The sequence below is a fragment of the Spodoptera frugiperda genome, chromosome 28 (genome assembly GCF_023101765.2).
Source record: "Spodoptera frugiperda isolate SF20-4 chromosome 28, AGI-APGP_CSIRO_Sfru_2.0, whole genome shotgun sequence".
Taxonomy (NCBI): domain Eukaryota; kingdom Metazoa; phylum Arthropoda; class Insecta; order Lepidoptera; family Noctuidae; genus Spodoptera; species Spodoptera frugiperda.
Genome location: NC_064239.1, coordinates 5,429,358 through 5,450,288, shown reverse-complemented (window position 1 = coordinate 5,450,288; position 20,931 = coordinate 5,429,358). Strand labels below are relative to the sequence as shown.

The 20,931-nt window shown below is 34.5% G+C and overlaps 2 protein-coding genes across 3 annotated transcripts; one reads left to right on the top strand and one right to left on the bottom strand.

Annotated features, from left to right (window-relative positions):
• Positions 1 to 300: 300 nt before the first annotated feature.
• LOC118281600 (E3 ubiquitin-protein ligase TRIM9) lies at positions 301 to 8,380 on the bottom strand. 2 transcript variants are annotated; one of them, XM_035602215.2, is made up of 10 exons: positions 7,485 to 8,380; positions 7,278 to 7,373; positions 6,740 to 6,973; positions 5,355 to 5,502; positions 5,194 to 5,220; positions 4,602 to 4,744; positions 2,346 to 2,484; positions 2,025 to 2,255; positions 1,696 to 1,868; positions 301 to 1,574 (listed from the first exon to the last, which is right to left on the bottom strand). In XM_035602215.2, exons 1-10 carry the CDS (start codon positions 8,163 to 8,165, stop codon positions 1,440 to 1,442), a joined length of 2,007 nt encoding a protein of 668 aa, XP_035458108.1. In that variant the 5' UTR covers positions 8,166 to 8,380; the 3' UTR covers positions 301 to 1,439. The 2 variants fall into 2 exon arrangements, with proteins under 2 accessions (XP_035458108.1, XP_035458109.1); XM_035602216.2 differs by lacking the exon at positions 5,194 to 5,220 and having other exon boundaries at positions 7,485 to 8,379.
• Positions 8,381 to 8,706: 326 nt separating this feature from the next.
• On the top strand, positions 8,707 to 12,642 carry LOC118281571 (uncharacterized). The gene is made up of 3 exons (XM_035602173.2): positions 8,707 to 8,968; positions 9,232 to 9,347; positions 9,437 to 12,642. The coding sequence occupies exons 1-3, from the start codon at positions 8,899 to 8,901 to the stop codon at positions 9,983 to 9,985; spliced, it is 735 nt and encodes a 244-aa protein (XP_035458066.1). The 5' UTR covers positions 8,707 to 8,898; the 3' UTR covers positions 9,986 to 12,642.
• The last annotated feature ends 8,289 nt before the right edge of the window (positions 12,643 to 20,931 follow it).

Sequence of the window (20,931 nt, the reverse complement as noted above, 5' to 3'; positions counted from 1 at the left end):
GTAAAAGTATATAGGGGAATATTTCGTACGAAGGAAGTTTTTATTATCTCTAAAGCAACGAAAAGGGTAATTATTTTATTAAATATTTATGTAACAAGATTAAGATTAGTGTACTGTAGGTGTATATCTCGCTGCTGATATTATTGCTGTGACGTCACAGTTCATATTGTGCATCATTCTCTGCTAAATAGGTACTTGACAGAAAGTTAATTGGAAGAAGTACTTGACTGGATGGTAAGTTCCCTACTTACCACCCAGTACTCAATGGAAAGACACTTTATGAAATAATTACACAAAACATTATAAGGTGGCATTACTCTGCCAACCCCTTCGGGGATAAAGGCAATATTTATTTATTATTGTAAAAAAACGGATGTCGAAGTTAAATTTTGAACACATGTTTATTACAAATAAGATAGGCAGTTCATCACATAATATAAATAGGCGTAATAAAAAAATATAGCTGTCTTACAGATAAACAAATCAATTGGCGGATAGTTCTGGTGGGTATTGGAATCTTTTAATTACGTCTCAGGTCCCCTGACATTCTACACAACTGGTTAATCAGATTTAAAAAATAACTTAAAATGAAAAATAATTAACTTACATTGTCATGTATTACTTTGTCGTAACATTAAATTATTTTGTTCATATTTCATGCATGACTAAATAGTTTAATTTTAATTGAAGAGATCAAATTATGTTTATTAAGTACAAGTTCCAAATTTACTTAAAGAAGTATTTTATGTACTCCATTATATCGTTATTATAATATATTAATAGCATTTTATGGCATACCGTTTTAAAAATATTAATAATTGTAAACAAACCAATTTCACACATTCCAATTTCTAATATCTATCTAAATGACATTAATTTATACGTTTTAAACACAGCTTACAACTAAGGGCCATTACAAAATACGTATTTAATAACAATTCTTAATGTAAATTCGATATTCTATTGCGCATTTAAGTAGGCGTATCAAATAAGTACAAAATATAACCAAGTCGGTACATGTGGACATTGAAATCCTTAATTAAGTATGAATTAAAAAGTTTATAATATGTGCGTAATTCTTAATAAAAATGTACTTTTCGTTCACATGACGTGATAATTTATACATATACTAAAAAGAAGTTGATATGAAACTCGATAACAACAAGTTTAACTGAGTTGCTTTGACTTTTAATCACAGAGCTTTTAAATATAGCTGCCATTGTTGTATTCCCGCTTTCTGTTACTGGGATGAAGTATCACCTTGTAAGTCAGGTCATAGTTTATCTGTATCTGTATGCCACACATCATAAGTTGTCATTTAATAATAAGAATGCAAAGGTATGACTGGTGCGCTCATAGCGTTATTATACTGTCTCTACAACTTAGCAAAGTTTCACTTAATTTGTGTCATTCTTGTTGTTTAGTAATTAGCTGCGATTTTATTCAATAGACAGTTGTGATATGAGCAGGTCTGGTGGCGGCGGCAGGCCTGGCTGCAGAGTGACGGCCACACCGCGGTTTAATGAAACAGCCGGGTAGAAAGCTCCGCGAAGACCGGTAAATGCTATATCACCCTGCAAAAGTAACCCAGGTTTACTAAATGTCGGTAAATGTACCAAACAAAATAAGCAGCCTTGCTTTCTTGAACAAAGCCTATAAAATTAGATATAGTCACAATCAATTTAAGTTGCATACCTGGGGTTGGTCGTCCACAGTGAAACGCAGCGTGCCACGAGTGAGATCAAGCAGTACACCGACGCAGGAACCTCGTGCGATGCCTCCCGCCGCCCGACCTCCGTGCGCGCCGCCATGCACGAACCACGACCTCGACCCATCAATGTACATCGCCCATCCCAATGCGTCGCTACCTACGAAAATAAATTTACCCATGGTTACTTTCGGGTTTCGGTTTGCTGAACAAAGGCCCTTTAGGAGAAAGTTGGAAGGGCGAGGGGGTTTGCCATAATCGAAAAGTTGTGACTGTAGGAGTTTTAGATCTAAATTATTATGCTAGTAGAACTGACCTAGCATCTTATCTCTGGCAACATCCGCCCTAGCAATTCCGAAGGCAGGATCTGCGTCGCCATCGTATCTGTCAATGCGCAGTCGCCAGTAGTGCAAGCCGCGAGCGAGTGGTTGGTCAGCGAGCGCGACGCGTGGCTGCCAGCCCGCCGCAGCCGCACTTAGTCCGTCTGCACTGAGCGTCACTCCACCTTCGGCCTCCGCACACCGCGCATCCCATGTGAACCATGCCACTGAAATAGAAATATTAATGTAGTACTTACAAGAAGTAAAATCGTTAATATCTCCTATTATGATAGGAAAGTTCAATATGTTTTAAGTACCTGGAGAGGTTTGAAGCCCGATTACTTCGCTGTATGGACCTTCACCAGCTCCATTGAAAGCCTTCACCCGGGCACTGTACAACGAGGCATAGTGCAATCCATCTATAGTACAAACTGTTTCCCGCCCGCAATATACTTCCTGTAAACATAAGAAAAACAATTTAATATTAATAAATAAGTGGAACTATCTCACTTTATCATAATATACATGGCCTAATCTATATTTCGAATAACAAAAACAGTATAATTTTTGGTAAACAATGAGATAGCATGAATGTATAGCATCACAAAATGGTACGACTGCTTATCTACGACAAAAATACGCCACAAGGCCACATTAGCTTACATTTGATAAATGTAGATGATAATATGCTATAGAATTTACGACGAGTAATGGGATGAGCATGGTTAGTAAATGAAAACAATAAGCCGTATTGTGTATTGTAATCATAATGTACCTATCTACATAACGGTGTATATGTATTTATAGTGTACCTACATTAAAGCTCTATACATGTACATATAATAATAAGTAATGACTTATTTTATATTGCATTATATCATTTACGGAATGCTATACTTGTATCTTTGCATTTTCCACGTAATGAGTACAACAACCTCGTAACGAACTTTGTGGTGAGAAACTCTCGTTACAATTATGTTATAAATTCGATTTCGATATTTTTTTTATTCGAATAGATTTTTATCTAGTAAAAACAGTGATAAGCGTTAAAATAATAAAATCAAGTACCAAGAATATGTTGAGTTATCTAATTTACTATGTTGTTGAGGTTTATTACTTTATATTCCACAAAGTGCTTATAGTCGGAATTTCTATAATCGAGACGATAAATTCGTCTCATACAAAAAGGATTTTTACATTATGCAGTTGCGATATCGCAACATAATCTAATTCATGATGATGAATTACACTTTAATTACAAGCTTGTGTGATACTTATATCACAGGATAAATATTTTGTTTGCATCTCATCCATTTAATCTGTCTGCACCTAAAGTATTTTGTTGGAAATAAGGATAGGCAGATTAATATTGGACGCAATAAAATCATTCAACTTGAACAATGAGGCCCTCACCAACTATTGTTTGAACAATAGGCATCAACACAAGTTTCAGGCACGACGTAGTGATAAAGCGAACAGATGAAAATGATCAGCAGAATTCATACATTCATAAGTACTAAGAAAAAAACTCTAAATCTGTGTAGAGAACGCCCAAGTTTCATAGTAGTTACATTGCTATAATTAGACGATTTTAGTATCTACTTAATAAATAGGTAGGTATTACAGGTGTATTTAAGGGAAATAACACTAGACATTAAATAGTATTCACAGTAATAGACTTTGGTAGTAATAAAGACTGATTTAAGTGATCACTGAGTCAAGTTAAGCAAGGCCTTATTACCTATTAAGTTTATTTATTACCTACCATTACTAATCTTTAAGTAGAAACGGATATTTGCAATGACCGGTTCAATGTCTAATAATGTTTGAAATTTAATAGAAGTAATTTAACTGGCGCACGAACAGTGTACTAGAAACGTTTGCCAACTTTTCTAAATTCAAATGCAACGATGAGTAAGTACTTGCGTGAGATTAACAAGTGGAAAGTTGAAGTCTGACGGCAAGACATGTATGCAAGTAGCCATACAATGTTAAATGTGTAGTAAGCTCTTTTAAACTAAAGCTATTTTAAGACTTTATAAAGGGGAAAAAAAAATGTATTATACCAGATTGACTCACTATCACCACCATTAAAATAAGGAGGTAACTAACTTATTCTTCCGAAAAATCGCTAAATATTATATTTTCGATATCTACTTTAAATTAAATTTAACCCTTTTATTACACAAATAATATAGATCAGAAGTAGCACACAATAATAATGCACACTCACTTTTCATTTGGTGTGATAAAGTTGGTTATTGTTTGTTTGGGGATTTCCCTATTGACGAATTAAATATGCATCAAATAACACTGACATGTGTATATAGGGTATTACCTATATACACGTATAATATGGTTCACACATACAACGTCACGCCTTTTATCCTCGAAGGTACCCCTTCACTGCCGGTAGGCAGAGGTGCACATTACAACACGTAATGCCACTATACAATGTACACCCACGTTTTCACCATTTGTGTTATAAGTCCCATGTAATAGGGGGTGAGCCTATTGTTCACTGTGATATGATTGCATTGTAGGTAATATTATGTGTTGGTAAACTTGCTTACCCGGAATGGTCCGCCCAGTCCGTCGTCTAGTTCCAGCACGTATCCACGCACGGCGTGGGGTTGTGCCGGAGCCCGCCACGCAAGCGTGCACGAACAGCCGCGCGCTGCACAGGCTTCCACTGCCATCTCAGGGGCTCCCGGCGCTGTGTCATAATAATAAAAAAGTTTTTAAATGAATAGGATAACATTATATAAAATTATATGTAATTGGCTTCGGCCCGTACTCTTTTAAGAACTCCATTAAGATGAGAAAAACATAAAAGGTTCTAGTCATAATAATGATTTATTTATTAGTTTATGATACCATTACGAAAATGTCTATTTCTTCCTTTAACGCATTTTACTGTAGGTACATTACTTTTCGCTCCTTCGTACTACACTTGTGGTTGACGACTGAAGATATACGACATTAAGAGTTTTAAATTAAACGCCGAAAAGGTAGGCACTACCACCCACTTTTCTAATTACGTTTGGAGTCATATGTGCGAACGAATTTCTAAATAACACAGCTTTAATAAGTCGAGATTGGGTTCCAAATACTTCAACAACTTAATTCACAGATAACATTTATGATTATATGACATTTCTTTACCTGATGACTTCATAAGACATTCCGCTGCTGTATATCCAATGTTAGCAAGAAAAGAAAAGATATTTAATTGTCATGTTATTCCAACATGTTATGTACTGGTAGTCTTGTACAATACAATATTATTATAATGTATGTACATTATACATGGTTGGTAAACTTACGTATGCATTCCACGAAGTTCATACTTCGGACGGTGCGCAACACTGGTTCCACGTCGAGTGTGAGGGCTGGGGCGGTGGGCGGGGTGTCTAATGATGAACACAGATTGGACGCGGTCTCCTGCGCGCGAGCCGACAGTATGTTTCCCACCTGACAAAATAAGCGTTTGGAAGAATAAGTATTTGTTAAATATACATAGTTGAGTGTTAAAATTATTAGGCAATTTAACAGTTACCTAAAAATATTATGTCGTTATTCTTGAAGGGAATAAGCAGAGGTGTACATATTTCTTTTATACGACTAAACTTTCGTCGTCATAGGGCGATCCTATTACCGATAATTTAAAAAATAAATATCTAATTAATTTTGTCCGAGGCGAGAATCGAACTGGAGGTTTGTCGTTCAACAGTCGCATTCGCGATCACTTGACCAATGAGGCAGTCAAGACAAAATTAGTTGTCGAACAAATATGAATTATTTATAAGTCGACTCCAAATATGTGTATGGAATGCCCCATAAGTAAAACATAATAATATTATCCTTTGTTCTGAAAGCTTTGGTTACCATAATGTGTTCGAGTCATCGCTTTGTTTACATTTCTTAGATAGTTGTAAAGTTATTGATAACAGACACCTGGCACAACACGATCGCGATAGTCTGAGTAATTCTATTGGTTATCCTGTTGGATATATTTCAAGTACTTAGTTTAGATATTGTTCTAATGTTATATACTTATAACACGTGCACTGCATCGCTCATTGCGCCGTAAGCGAGACTGTCGTATAAGTAGTTTCGTTCAGGTTCAATTACTGTATCATAAAACATATTATAAATATTTTCAGTTTCTTAATATTCTGAATTATTTGCACCTATATCTAAGTTTAAGCTCACCCCTAGCACATGCACCTTTATCAACTTCTATCAGGAATAAATGGCGTGATGTTGTGTCAATACTCTACGATTCCAGCATAGTAAAGTATTGAATATGTGTTATATTTGAGACCTGATGAAAATAAGATGATATCGGACTAAGACCCACTAAGATATGTAAGTAGTAATGCTGTGACACGGAAGATAAGCTTTATCAATATTACAGTACATAATGTAATACTGTTTGCTGATTGATACCGGCTACATTAGAATCAGGTCAATCTAATAATACGGAATTGATAAAGGAATCAATAACTATAAATACATATTTTAGATTCGTAAAATGGTTGATTTATCATAGGAATTATAAAAGTATCTGCTTTTTATAACTGAGTGAATAGGTAGAAACTTATTTGGCAAATTATACTGGGTATAATCATAGATTAATATTTTTAGAGCAGAATAAAATGTTAAGGTCTTGTTAGGTGTTGCCTAAATACAATGAAAAAGTGCTTACCTGTAGAAAAGCTGCATGGTCAGATTCTTTGAGAGCTTCAATGGAGAAGTGCAGCAGAGCAGTTGCTTCTCGCAGCTTCTGAGCAGCATGAGATGTCAGGGAGCGCATATTGGTTATGGCTTGAGATCGTGTGTTTCTAGCTGCACGTATAAGCTCATCACGTCTCCTTTCTATGGCACGAGTTACTTCAGAACAAGCATTGTCAATTTGTTTTTCCAATTCTTCACAAGACTCCTATGGATAAAGAATATTAATATGTTAGTCAAACTAAATCTATTTTTCAGTTACTCTACTCTTCAGCTTTATAATTACATAGATTAGTATCTATAGAAGTTTTTTGGTTGTTTTTTGTGTTGGATAGTGCATTTTGGAGAAAAGCATCACAATATATTATAATACATCAAGCTACAATCAATAGGAGCCGAGCAGAGCTGGTGGAACTGAGTTGAAGTAGCTATAATAAATAAATGCCCAGAAGTCATGTTGTATGTACTTCATAGGTACAGTATGGGCAAGTATATAACAATGAAGTACTCACATTAATTTTGTCCCCTGTTCCTTTAACTAGCTGTATGTATTCTGTCATGGCTTTGGCTTGTTCTGATAGATGTTGCAATGATTGTGATAATTCAGTCTGAAATAGAAACACAGGTCAAGTAAAATACAGCTACATATATCTAGTTGGTCTTAATTAATTGCAGTGCAATCAGTTTGCAAGGGTTTTACATTGGATATTTCATATTACCTTATGAGCTCTGGCAGCCGTGGACAAAGCTTGTGTCTCATGTGTAGAGTGTCTTTCAGCAAGGCAGCGCTGACATATGGGCACTAAGCAGGCATTACAATAGAGGACGGGAGGCGAGCCGTGATCTGCACAGGTGGTGCCCAGCGGCCGCAGTTCGTGCTGAGCCAGGGGCCCCCGTGTGGGGTGCCAGGCATCGCGGCAGCCGGCGCAGTACCGAACTGAACACTGCTCACATCTCACCACGGCTGCTCGCCTTTCACCCTCGCACATTTGGCAGGCCTCCTCAGCGGGTGGAGCACCAGTAACACCACCGAACCGCTCAACAATAGTTCGCATGACACGAAACGGGGGTAGCCCTTCGGCACCATTGTCATCCAAGTAAACTAATTTACTGCAGGATGGACAAGTTATTGTAAACGCCGCGCTCGAATACGCGGGCGCTGCCGGAGTTCCTGCGTAACTATTAGGCCTTGATCCACATACTACTCCACTGTCAGTTTCGCTAGATACCGAGGCTTTGTCCGCTTCTTGGTAATCGTTAGAGGCTGCAGAGTTATCTCCTTCTGGTATATGGGTCTGTAAATTGACGGCACAAACTCTGCAAAGTGCATGTCCACAAGGTAGTAATACAGGTTCCCTGTAGAATTCTTTACAAACAAAACATCTTATCTCCTCTTCCATTTTGTTCTAATTGGAACGAAGCATTCACGCACTATTACATAAAACTTTGTATTTTTTTTCTTAATGTTAAATATTTTAAATCATCGTGTAGTTTGAATACAGAATTTCAGTCATAAATAAATAAAATCAACAATAAAATAACGCAACATGCATCACATTACATTTTACACACTACACACAAGGACAGGACAGTCCATCTGTCATTCACTTATCACAAATCCAGTACAAAAATAAAAACAATAGACAATAGAGCTGCATTGGAATCGACTAAAATGCAATTATTTCATTGTATCACGTTTACTATTAATTATATTTAGAAAATATGAACAAAACTATAATTAGGATAGAAAGGAGTAATGAAACTATGTGCAATTTAAAAATGGTAATCTCTAGAATAAATAAATATCTGCAGTTTTATATTATAAAAATGTTTGGGGAGTTGCCAACACATTATGTTAATACCGGTTTTCTGAGCCGGTTTTTCGCTTCAATCTGTTGCCAACATCAAGGACTAAAGTGTCATTAGGCCTAGTATATAAATAATAATTATGTATTTGACACTTTGACAGACAGTTAGTAAATAGGAAGGTATCTAATTTGATTGGAGTTGTGTTTATCAACTTTCAATGTTTTTGTGTTTTATAATGCGCTATTGTTTTATTACGCACTAAATTGTAATGAAGAGACTGGAGCAAGTGTAATAGTTGATTTGATTATTGTAATTACATAAAAAATGGAGCCGGCACTATCATCCGACGATAGTTGTGATTCCGAAATGAAGCATATGAAGAGTGAATTGATCGGTAAAATAATAATTATGTTTGTTTTAAGTGTTTTCATTACATTTGTATTAGTTATCCTTACATTTAGATAAAAATGTAAGGGTATTATGATACTAGAATTCCTTAGTCTCCACATTTTATTTATTTAAATTTGGTAGTTGCCAGAATAATTTAATAATCACACTGCGTATATTTTTCAGTATTATTTTGTTTATTTTAATGATTATAGATTAATTTTAACTAAAGTTTAAATTCAACTAACATGTCCTGTTGTATATTCTTAGAATATGGCTTGGAGGAAGAGAATCTGAGTAAAGAAGAAATGAGTGATCTTTTGAAAGCTTTGAAGAATTCCAAATCTTCAGTAAGGGAAGATAGAGCAGCTCGCGATACCGAAAACGTAAGTTGAGTTCAATTTTTATTTAGTAGATCACAGTTGAAATGTATGTTTGAATGATTGTATTTATAAACCTCTTTTATGTGTTTCAGACTGAGAGAGTTGATCTTATTTCCACCCCCAACAAGTCTATGAAAAGGAGGTACTTAAATGTGAGAGACAGACGCCTGCCCTGGAGTTTGTTGCCCTCTACTATATCACCTGCTGAGAAAGCCCGCAGTCTGGCAGTTTATATAAAACTAATGTCTTTAAACAGCTATCACCAGGCCAGGCAATCGGCTATCTTTGCTGCCTGGCCACCACCACTGCAGATTGTGGAGGAGACCACCAGAGTGCAGCCAGTAAGGTCTACTAGGAGTGGCCGCACTGTGCCTGTGTATGCTGACTTTGATGATGATTCCTCAGACTTAGACTTTGTTGTCACTAAAACCAAGAAAAGAAAAGTGTCAGCTAGTGAGCAGAATGGGAATGATGGCATCTACACTAATAAAGTTATGAGCTTAAAAAGGAAGCCATCAAAGGATGAAAATAACAGACCTGTGAAGGAGGCTAAAATGTCTCCAGAAAATAAAGTAGAAGCCAACACTTCAGTTGTTCCTGTGAAGCCTAAGAAAGATCTTTTTACTTTAATCGAAGACTGAAGCCCCACCTATCCTGGATTTGCTGTAATTTAGAGCATTTTATGTTTCAAAAATTAAGATGTGCATGTTAATGTTTCTTTAAAGGATTCTTTAATATTTTTTTCAAAGAAACATTAATATTGAGTTGTTTTAAATTGTTTATAGATGTCTATTGTATATTGTGTTCTCATTTGGATAACACAGAATCAGCCATAGATGATTCTGTTTCACAAATGACAATGTGCATAATAATAATATTTCCTTTACAAAGATATTTGTGTTAAAGAAATATTCATATTGAGATGGTTTCAATTAATTTGATTTATTAGATGTCTAATGTCTATTGTTTAATTCAAATGTATCAAGATGATTTTAAAATTATATTTATTTAGTTCCTAAATCATAATGGAAGGTAGATTTCACCATAATGTCACAACTACCTTTGTGTATTATTAAAATACATTACTATTAGGTCCTTGAATAGGTTCTTGCTGTTTTTGTCATACATTGCCCATAGTAATAGTTTAGTATCATTAATTCTTGAGTCTCAAGAATAGCATACACTATAGTCATTATTTAGAAGTGAGATGATCTACAAATATAATAATAATGTTTTAATGTGCATACAAACTATGGAGTGTTTCTAATATCTTTTTTGAGTAACAAAGCATAATTATGTTCAAGGACCTAATAGGTATATCAAAATAAATAAATGAACAGTCAAATCTCAAAGCATGAAGTATATGATAATTATATAATAATTACGAAGATATAGATAAAGAATGTTTTCTAAATTTTGTAAAGTATAAGGTGTTATAAACATGATTGAAATTTTTTCATAGTTTTCTACGAATCAAATTGTCATTCATAACTAGGTATACATATTTTAATTTTGTTGTATCTCAAATATTTAAATTTCTCGTAGTTTTAATAATATAATTTTATCACAAAGATCATGTTCTTGTAAACAAGCTCTCATAATGGAAATAAGCATAAGTCATGGATGTAGTATTTTAAATTGGGTCCTACACCAGTATATTACTACAGTATATTCAATTGGGATAATGATATTATGCACATAAAAATCTAAGTAATACATCAATCACACAGTAAAAGATTGTAAGACATGATGATCATGAGAAAAAAAAGAAATCAAGTTTGGAATTTTAAAAAGCGACTGGTTTTTCGTATGTATGTTACCAAGAAATTATTGATTCTGCGGCGAAACGAGAGCGTGTTCGGCGTTCTGATTTGTTGGTTTATTCGAGCCGGCCAATCAGAGCGCCGAACGCACTCTTGCTTCGTTTTTGTTCAACGTAAAGCCAATTCATACTTAAGAGTAGAGAACACATGTCCAATACTTTAATTAACTTATAATTCCAGACGGCTACGAAAACATTTTTTTTTATTATCATTCCTATTATACTGTGTTGTTAAGAGTTACAAGCAGATGGGGAGGGAGAAGAGAGTAAGACTGAGGAGGAAAGAAGCTTTGAATTGGAAACAAAATTGTATTTGCTATGAATCTATGTTATTTGTGTAATTCAATGTAGTTGTACACATTACACAAACGACTATATTTTACACAAACTAATTTTCGATCTCTTAGGTACCAAAATATTAGTAAGACCCATTTACGATATTACATCTATGTCTTATTTCTACTTTTACTATTGAAGTAGTGAGGATAAGCTTTTGTCTTGTTGTTTGTTTTTCAGGCGTTATTTTAGTATTTAAGTTTGGTTAAATTTTGGTGCTGTATTGTGATTTTGTTTATGCCTACTGTATGTTGCGTTGCGTGTTTGAACTTATTATTTTTTATTGTAAAACTTGTAGACCTCCGATATAGATTTTCCCACTGGATATACAGGTGTCCCTGAAGTCGACTTCCAAATGGGACCAGGTTATCGGCGATGTTCCAACTGTTATCAGGAAAATATAAAACAATTTCTCAAGTCCTACGATTTTTAAATTATAATATTTATGTGTTATCCAAGAAAATGTACACTCTGTTCCAGTTTCTTGACTCTAGTTGCTACAAATCTTTATGTTTTCGTCTGTATTTTTGCTTACGTTATCCTGAATAGTACTGTTAACTGCTTTAAATTTCACCAAAGTTGGCGCATTTAGGAAAGATTCTAAAATACCACTTTGCAGATAATTTCTTAAATTCGGCACAATTATTTGCACTTACTAAATTTTCTTCTAGTCAACAACATCGTCTATCTACTCATGATTTCGCTAGTAGCATTTGTCGGCAATATTGTCGCAAGACAATAGAAAGATATAGACAAAATAAAAACAAGAGTCAAGAGACTGACACAGGGTGCACTTTTTGTGGATAAAACATAAGTCACTGTAATTTAAAAACTGTAGGACTTAATATTTTTTTTATATTTTTATGATAACAGTTGGAACCTTGTCGATCATATGGTGCCAGTTGGACGTCGACTTCAGAGGCATTTGGTATATATAAATTGCTAATACAGATTATAGGAAAGTACCCAGTAGTCATAGTTATTTGTTTACAATTGTATAATTAGTTTTAAAGCTTTCGGCAAACGCGATTACGACAACTATTATTGTTAAGATTATGTAATCAAATAATTGTATTATTTATTGTCGTGAGGTAACTGCTTCGGAAACTCGTGTACTCTAAATAAAACAAAAGTATTATATTTGTGTGTATTTACTATACCGTACTGTACCGTATGCGCGTAGAGCGGGGTTGCGCGGGATGGTGTTTGTTCATTTCAGTTTCACCGGTCGTCATAGCCCTGCCCTTCTTTTTTGTCTCAACACCGCTCGGCTCCACTTCACCTAGCTACACAGCTTAGCCAGGCTGCGCAGCTTTAGTGGAAACTCCTACCTATTTACACGACTCTGCGCAGCTCCGCTTCTGTGGAAATGCACCCTTTAGCCTTTGTTGCAATAGCAATTTGCGTCCACATAAGGAATGCGGCGATGACCTAAAGAAAAAAAAACAATGCCACGTAAAATGGGTAGGCAATTGCAATATTATTCCCACAATTTGCAGCAGTTATGATATGAGTCCCATTTAGTGGACTAACGAAGCAATAAAAAAATATAAATTGATAAAAGGGATAAAATGTCATTGAACTCCTTTGTCTAGCCATTTATTTAGCAATCAGCTCTTCTAAATGATGACGTTCTGATAAATAATGATAACTGATAAAACTAATCAACAGTCAATAATATTAGGACTTAATTGCATTTGTGTAGCCATTTGAAAATTATTTTAGAACAGTAATGAGTTTAAAGATAAAGGTCTAATTGAAATAAATATTTTAACCGATTCGTTGCGACGCCCATTTTGGTGCACTTTTATGCGTGGCGACGAACAAATATTTCGTGACACGACAGTCGTGTCAAGCGCCATATCAGTTGATGACATCTATTGTGCCATCAGCCATGTACAGAATAAAATGTTATTTTTTCTTGTTTACCCTTGAATTGTATTTATTTTCGATTTGAGCGAGATAAAATACATTTAAAAATGACACGAAACGCGTGTCATACGCCATATGTAAAAAAATTGGATGGCACGTCTGTCGTGCCATCCGCAACGAATCGGTTAATTGTCAATATTGTCACAACAGATTAGTCAATATCAATATTGACACAATAGATTAGTATAAGTAGATACATAATGTCAGTTGGTAATTAAAAGGCAATTTAAAATAGGGATCATCAACATTAGAGTGCTAGCAGTGGTCGACTAATTCGAGTGCGACTCGTATTCTTTAAACTATACTTATCCAGGTGGATTACCTCTTTTTTATCTGACCGTTTTAACTATTTTGCCCAAACCTTATTTCGACAACCAACAAAAAGTATTAATCTTTGGTGCAAAATGGAATAACATTTTTTAAGAATAATCTGCATATAGCTACCTAAATAAACTAGCTGTTGCGTCTACTTAAAACCTTGTGTAAGTTAGAAACTGATACCCGGGGGAAATCGGAATAAGATGGGAAAGCAAATCCTATACCTGTGCAGGTGCAGGTATAGGGACTGATCGGTATTGGAAAATATGTATAGAGGTACGTACCTCTACCTACGTACTTTGGCAACCCCGTTCAATTACTTATGTGAGACAGGTATATGTGCATCTAAACGAAAAAAAAAAAAATGTTTTCAATATCTGCTCGTGAATTATCAATTGTGTATTCTACACAATCGAAAAGGTTCAGAGAAAGTTATGAAAATCGCCTTTCAGCTATAGCAGGAAGTTATAAAATCAAACAGTTCAGTGTCACACACTGCAAAAAGTCACATTGGTAGTTGCCGTTTGTAGGTTTCGAACCCGTTTAAGCGTTTAAGGCGCCTTTAAGCTTCCGGGCCGCAACGACATTTCACCACCATAACAGTTCAATAATAAAATATTACAATGCTCTATAAGTAATACTCTTTTCCTCTTAGGAAACTCAGATCCCAAAGGTACAATAGAAACTAGAACGTTAAAATAAGTTTTCACAAAATTAAGGCTGCGTTTCCACGAGAATAATTCGGAGCAGTACTACGCCGAATTCGTAGCAGTGCTACGTCAGAATCGTAGCAATATTACGCCGTACTGCGCCACGTGGGTTCGAACAGTTTCAAGAAATGTTTGTAATGTATCGTGGTTTATTTGATATTCAATTTACTGAATAAATATTATTCATGTATAAATGTATATAGTCACTAAAATGAGCCAAAATCATAAATTTCAAGTTTAAGTTTGGTGGTTGCAATATAAAATAAGTCTCATTGCCTAACCTTTTTTGGTTTTAAGATGGTGACATTACAAAAAACTGTACATCATTCTTATAAAATACACGTTTCAATCGTCCCGTATTTGATTCTCGCCCAGAATTAACATATTTATGTAGGTTTTAAGATGGATTGTGAATATAAAATCCTTTTTTTTCAAATATTTTTTTTATAAAGTCTACGTTGGAGGGTAAATCTCTCTGTACGTGGGTGTATCGTATCGTAGTGAATAGGTTGATATTTTATATTAGAATAAAATAAATATTAAATCCAGACCTGTATTGACATAAATATGTAACTAGCATACACACTTCTCAACAGTTATGATCATAGGGTTGAATTTATATGTTGTCTAACTTAAGCATTGAACCAGAGACCTCTTTATTTATTTTTTTATTATATTTATTTGACTCACCAACAATTGAATGCATCTTGCCTCTTCAAAGTAGTTTATTAAAAGTGTTGAGAGTTCAGGGGGCGCTCTTAAAACCAATCTCAATGTCAATGCAATTTTATTCCGTTAAAATTATTCGATGTTAAAACTATACAATCCCATTCGTAGCTGTTGAAATAGCATTTAGAGTACACAATATAAAGCCAAACTCTACACCATTTAGTTCATTCAATATTCGCGCAATACGGACGTAATTGTTAATTCAAGAGTATGAAATTTCACAATATCAATGTCGATTGATGGGATTCATCGATCGGATTGAAGAGTAAGCCCCCAGACTAGGACTGCCATGTTTGCGATGAAGTTGTGAACAACATAAATGAACAAACTCAAACAAACACAACTAGAGATCTCGAGAAGAGAGGCTTCTATTGTGCTCAATATCGAAAACTGGGAAAACGTAGTTAAATTGCCTTTGCATTATTATGTAGATGTATTTAAGTGTGGGAGAGCCACGCGTCGGCACGAATGGTCCGGCTCGATACAACGGCCTCACAGAAAACATACGTAAAACAACGCTTGCGTTGTGTGACTGACGTTACCGGAGGCCCTTTCCAATCTTCGCGATCCCCGATTCCCCAACAACCCTTAACTTCCTAACCCCCAAAGGGCCAGCAACGCACTTGCTTTTAATTTTGTGTACACAAAGTATTAAGTGATTTACAAAATAAATTTTAAGTTTGGGGTAATTTGATGTCGTAGTGCGACTAAACATTTGGAAAGATTTAAAAAGTATTTTGACTCATTGAAGCTCATCGTAATTTATAAGTAGGTAGGAACGGAAGCCTATAGTTATTCATTCAGTAAGGGAGATAAACAACGCCGGTCGTCAGCGGTATCCTAGAGCGTTCCTGCAATAGCGAAATTGATTAATGTTGTTCTCTTTAATTGACTTGATACAAAATAAACAGGAGTAATGAAATTAAATGCCTTCACTCCAAGGTACTCGCGTGCTCTATTTTGTTCTCATTTAATAGAGGAAGCGTAACTTCACAGACTTTAATTTTCGAAGGGATAGGCAGAGAGTATACCTACTTGTAATCATCACGTTTCACTACTTATATGTATATAACGTGAGACCGATCTCACGTTATAGGTTTTGGGCTAATAGCAATCGACAGAGGCAGTATCTGGATTATTCCTAACTCCATGTTATTGCTACCAACAAACAACTTTCAAATACAGTATATAAGGTTAATCACTCAAATCTCTTAACTCACTATATCTATTAAAAACGCATTAAAATCCGTTGCGTAGTTTTAAAGATTTAAGCGTACAAAGGGACATAGGGACAGAAAAAGCGACTTTGTTTTATACTACGTAGTGATTAGTGTGATTTCATAATATACATAATTATGTACGTAGCACATAGCTAAAAATAACTAAGTTCCAATGTTTTTTTCAATCTCCCTATCTCGGGACTCGACCTTTTTCTTCCTTTTTGTGATTAATCGATTAATAAGATAGTCTTGATTTAGAGCTCAATTACTTGATTAGAACTTCACTTTCCCTGTTTTATTTGTACGAGTTTTGCAAGTGAAGCTCCCGACTAATTAGATCTTAGGATTTCAATTTCCCAGTATTGTGTAGTCTAGAGTCGGGCATGAAACCTGGCATCGGACAATAAGGCTTAGTTTGTAAATGGAATTAGTAGCAATATATGTGAAATGTAGGCCTGTGTAACCTAATAATTCTCATATAAATTATTTTTTATAAAAGACGGTTGAAATCTTTTAAGACATGATACCCACTGACTTTAAACAAAAGTGTTTTTTTTATTCTCATTATAATTGAACATTTTTGACTAGATATTGAGATTTATTTGAAAAAAAAAAAACTCAACCCTCTGCGATACCCACTACATACCTATTATAGAAAGGTCAAAGTAAAAAACACTTAAGTACACAAATTACCCTTCCCATCTCACTTATGGAGATTTGAACTTTCCGATGGTAGGTATAAGAGCTGTTTTAAACTAAACGTTAACTTGCTGTCAGTTTATTACAGAGTTTAGGTAGATAGGAAGGGAAATTTAATACCAGTTCCTTGTCGTGTTTTACCAAACTTTTACTCATACGAGACGTTAAGTTCACGTTGAATATTATCTAGTCAGAAACTACCATATTTTCCGAGTGACATAATACAAGTTTCGGTGACGGAACTTAGGTACATATACATATACAGGGTGTCCCTGAAGTCAACGTCCAAATGGTGTCAATATGATTATCATATTGACTCGATTTTTTTTCATTATAGCTGTAGATAAGTCTGTAGTAAATATTAAAGAATTTAAAAAGGTTAGTATAGGAATTTTATACACACACAACGTCACGCCTTTTACCCACGAAGGGGTAGGCAGAGGTGCACAATGGCTACGCCTATGTATGGTACTTAAATTGCCAGTTGTTATAGAATTTGTAATTACAGAAGCGGTTATATTTCTGTTACAGTTAATATTCCTATTGTATATAAATAAAGTACCTAAAACATGGCAACTTTACCATATTTTAGAACAAAACACGAAATATATTTTTAACCATAAGACGCATAGAAACCAAAACTATATATTTAGAATTGTAGTCTATCTGGCTCACTTTACCGTAATCGTCATTAAATACAAACACTTATTTTAGCCGTAGTAAAGAAAAAACAACATGGGTAAAGATACCAAATTTTTGGCAACTTTACCTACGCGCCGTATTCATCGTGTATTGCATATTAAAGAGTTGTTGAGGTACAGAGGGCTTCATCTAGGAACTCTTCGTATTATAATGCAAACAATATGAGGAAATCTATAAAGATAACGGCTACACAGACATTAGGGAAAGTTGCCACGGGTTTCATCGTAATTTACATACAAATAATTTGTTACGCTCGGGGTTGTCAAAAAAGGAGGAACTTTTTTATGACATGTATATTTAAAAAAAAAATTAATAAACCTTAAACCTAAAGTAAAAAAAACGCACAAATTTCTAACATAAATATTATTCCCTTTTAAACTAAATTAAGTTCTAAAATTTTAAGTATTTATGTTTAAAATTGTAAAAAAGGGCTACAAAATAATGTTTAATCCTTGACTTTTTAATTGTATGATTTCACTATCTCCATAGCTAATTTTAACATCACTTCCGGATAATTTTTATAGTGTCTAGCTCCGAGTTTTTTGCAGTTTTGTTTCATGGGAGCCAATTTGGCTCTAAAACAAAAGGTATTATTAAATACATTATAACTTATCATCCAGGATATTCACTATTATGCTGAGAAATTTAGGTATTCGAAAATGGTTACATACACACAAACAAGAAAAAAACATTTATTGCCAACCCTAACTGTAGGTAAAGTTGCCACAAAGCAGGCCGTGGCAACTTTACCTAACCTGTGTCAACATTACCGAAGCGATTATTTATCAATAAATTAAAGAAAAAGCAATTGCTGACATTACAACAGTAATCCCAACTATAATATACATACAAGATCAAAATTTCACTCACCTGTGACAAATAGTTAAGGCTCTGTAAGCACAATTTAGGAACAACTAACTTTTAGCTCATTTTCACGCATACATTGTGACGGCCATTACTGGCATAATAGCAGTCTTACGTCTACGCAAAATATAGTAAATATTTCCTTTTAATGTCTAAAAAATACTTCTATTACAAAACAGAATTCTAGTGGGTAGATTTTTAGATAAATGAGTTTATACCGAATACCTATAGTATGGTAAAGTTGCCAAGGGCCCGGTAAAGTTGCCATAGTTTACCGGTACCTTTGATCTTTAAACGTCGGTAATGCGTTTTGCTCTTGGAAAATGTGTAGGCGCACTAATTTATCCAACATCGTACATTAAGTACCTAGATAAATTATTTAAACAAAATTATGAATAAATTAAGATACTTCATAGTACATTGTTTTCAATCATGCATAAAAATGTTGATTAGAGATAATACCATAAACACAGATGGCGGTAAACTTCGTATACTGGTGTACCTTATATACCTGTTTAATTTGAAATTAAATGACGAACTATTTGATATAGTTTACTTTCGCCACCCATGGTTAATAACTCTGTAATACAATGTGATAGGGTCGATAAAATTAGATGTAGTACTTAGCCTTAATGGGTTAGAAGTCCCAACCCTATCACATTGTATAGTTAAACAGTAAATTAATTTGACCTGGCGTCGTTGAAATCTAGTTAGTGGCACGTGAATCCCAAGCGGTGTTTAGAAGCTTGTATTTAGCGCAGAGAGTATTAACTTATAAAACAATTGAGGATATCTTCAATATATTAATGAAGGAAAAATTAAGGGTAATACAATTTTATGACCGATTTATTAACACACGGTATATAGGAACGTAGATATAAGTAAGATACAATGTATTTTCTATTGTGTCTCATATTGCTGAAGTCAAGAGGTTAATATCAGAAATTGCTTTCAAAATAATTGAATTGAATCTTTCTTCGAACACCTTGTACATAGGTAGGTATTGTACATGTTTTTTCATATGGTACTCTTGACATAAAAGATGAAAACTGAGAAGTATAACATAATTTGTACCTCTACTTACCCCTTTGAGGAATGCAAGGAAACGTTATGTTATAACATATCTATAGATCAAAGTTACAACTACTATTCTTGAATTAATTTGAGAACAGTAACCTATAAATCAGCGAAATTTAATTTCTTCCGACAACTTCAAGTTTATGCATAATAGCAGAATAATTACACACCTACTACAATATAAATTCTATAACTCTTAACGTTTACTAGGAAGCAGTATTAAAACAGTAAGGTCTTCCTTTTTTCAAACAATGTTAAGTAAGTAAGGTCTTCAATTTTAAATTAAAGTTAATCAAAGTATTAGGCACTTTTTTAAATGGGGAAATTCATCTAATGACTTTTCTCGCCTTTGAGTGAGGCGAGAGGGAGTGTCAAAGTCTATTGACTAAAAACCACCCCGTTCCTACTCCTGCTTTTTGAGCCCGAACCCCGGTAACTTGCTAGGCAGTCCGCAACTCCGGGTAAGGTATTAGGCACTGGATTCCTTTTGAGTAATTTTATTAATAATTACCACTATAATTCTGGTAATTAGCTTACACACGTTTATTATTTTCTGTAAAATGAAATTACTTATTTTCTACGTGTAGTAACGCTTAATAAGTAATACATACTTTTACAGCGTGTTGTAAGATTTTGGAGGCTTTACTGTACTCACGTGTTCTACGTAAGATTTCATCGTAAAACATTTTACAAAGGAGGGTCTTTCACCTAATCCCTCTGGAGAGAAAACTTTGAATTTATTTCTTAAATATTGCGATTTCAATTGCGATTTAATTTTTTTGAAAAACATTTGTGTTTTTCTTTTTTTAGTCTCTATATTCACGACAGCGATCTTTGAGTTATCAGTAGATTATGTTGTTATACCGTTCTCATGAAAAACTTTTTTGTTCTGAGTATTGGCTGTACTGTACTGATCAATTTTAAACCTGTTATTTTCCAATGGTAACCTTTATACAATCTTAAGCTTGAAACATGGACTTGAAGGCAACAATAGTTTCATTCATTTTAGTTTTCACGACAGAAGTCAATACTTCAAACAAACTAAAACTTCTCAATTCCATTTTTAGCCGATCGCACATAGAGAGGGAGAGTGATATTTAATGTCTGCTATTCCACGTACGGACTGCACAAACAATCCATAGTTTTCAGTGTCAGACTGTAGAGGTCTCCGGAGGCGA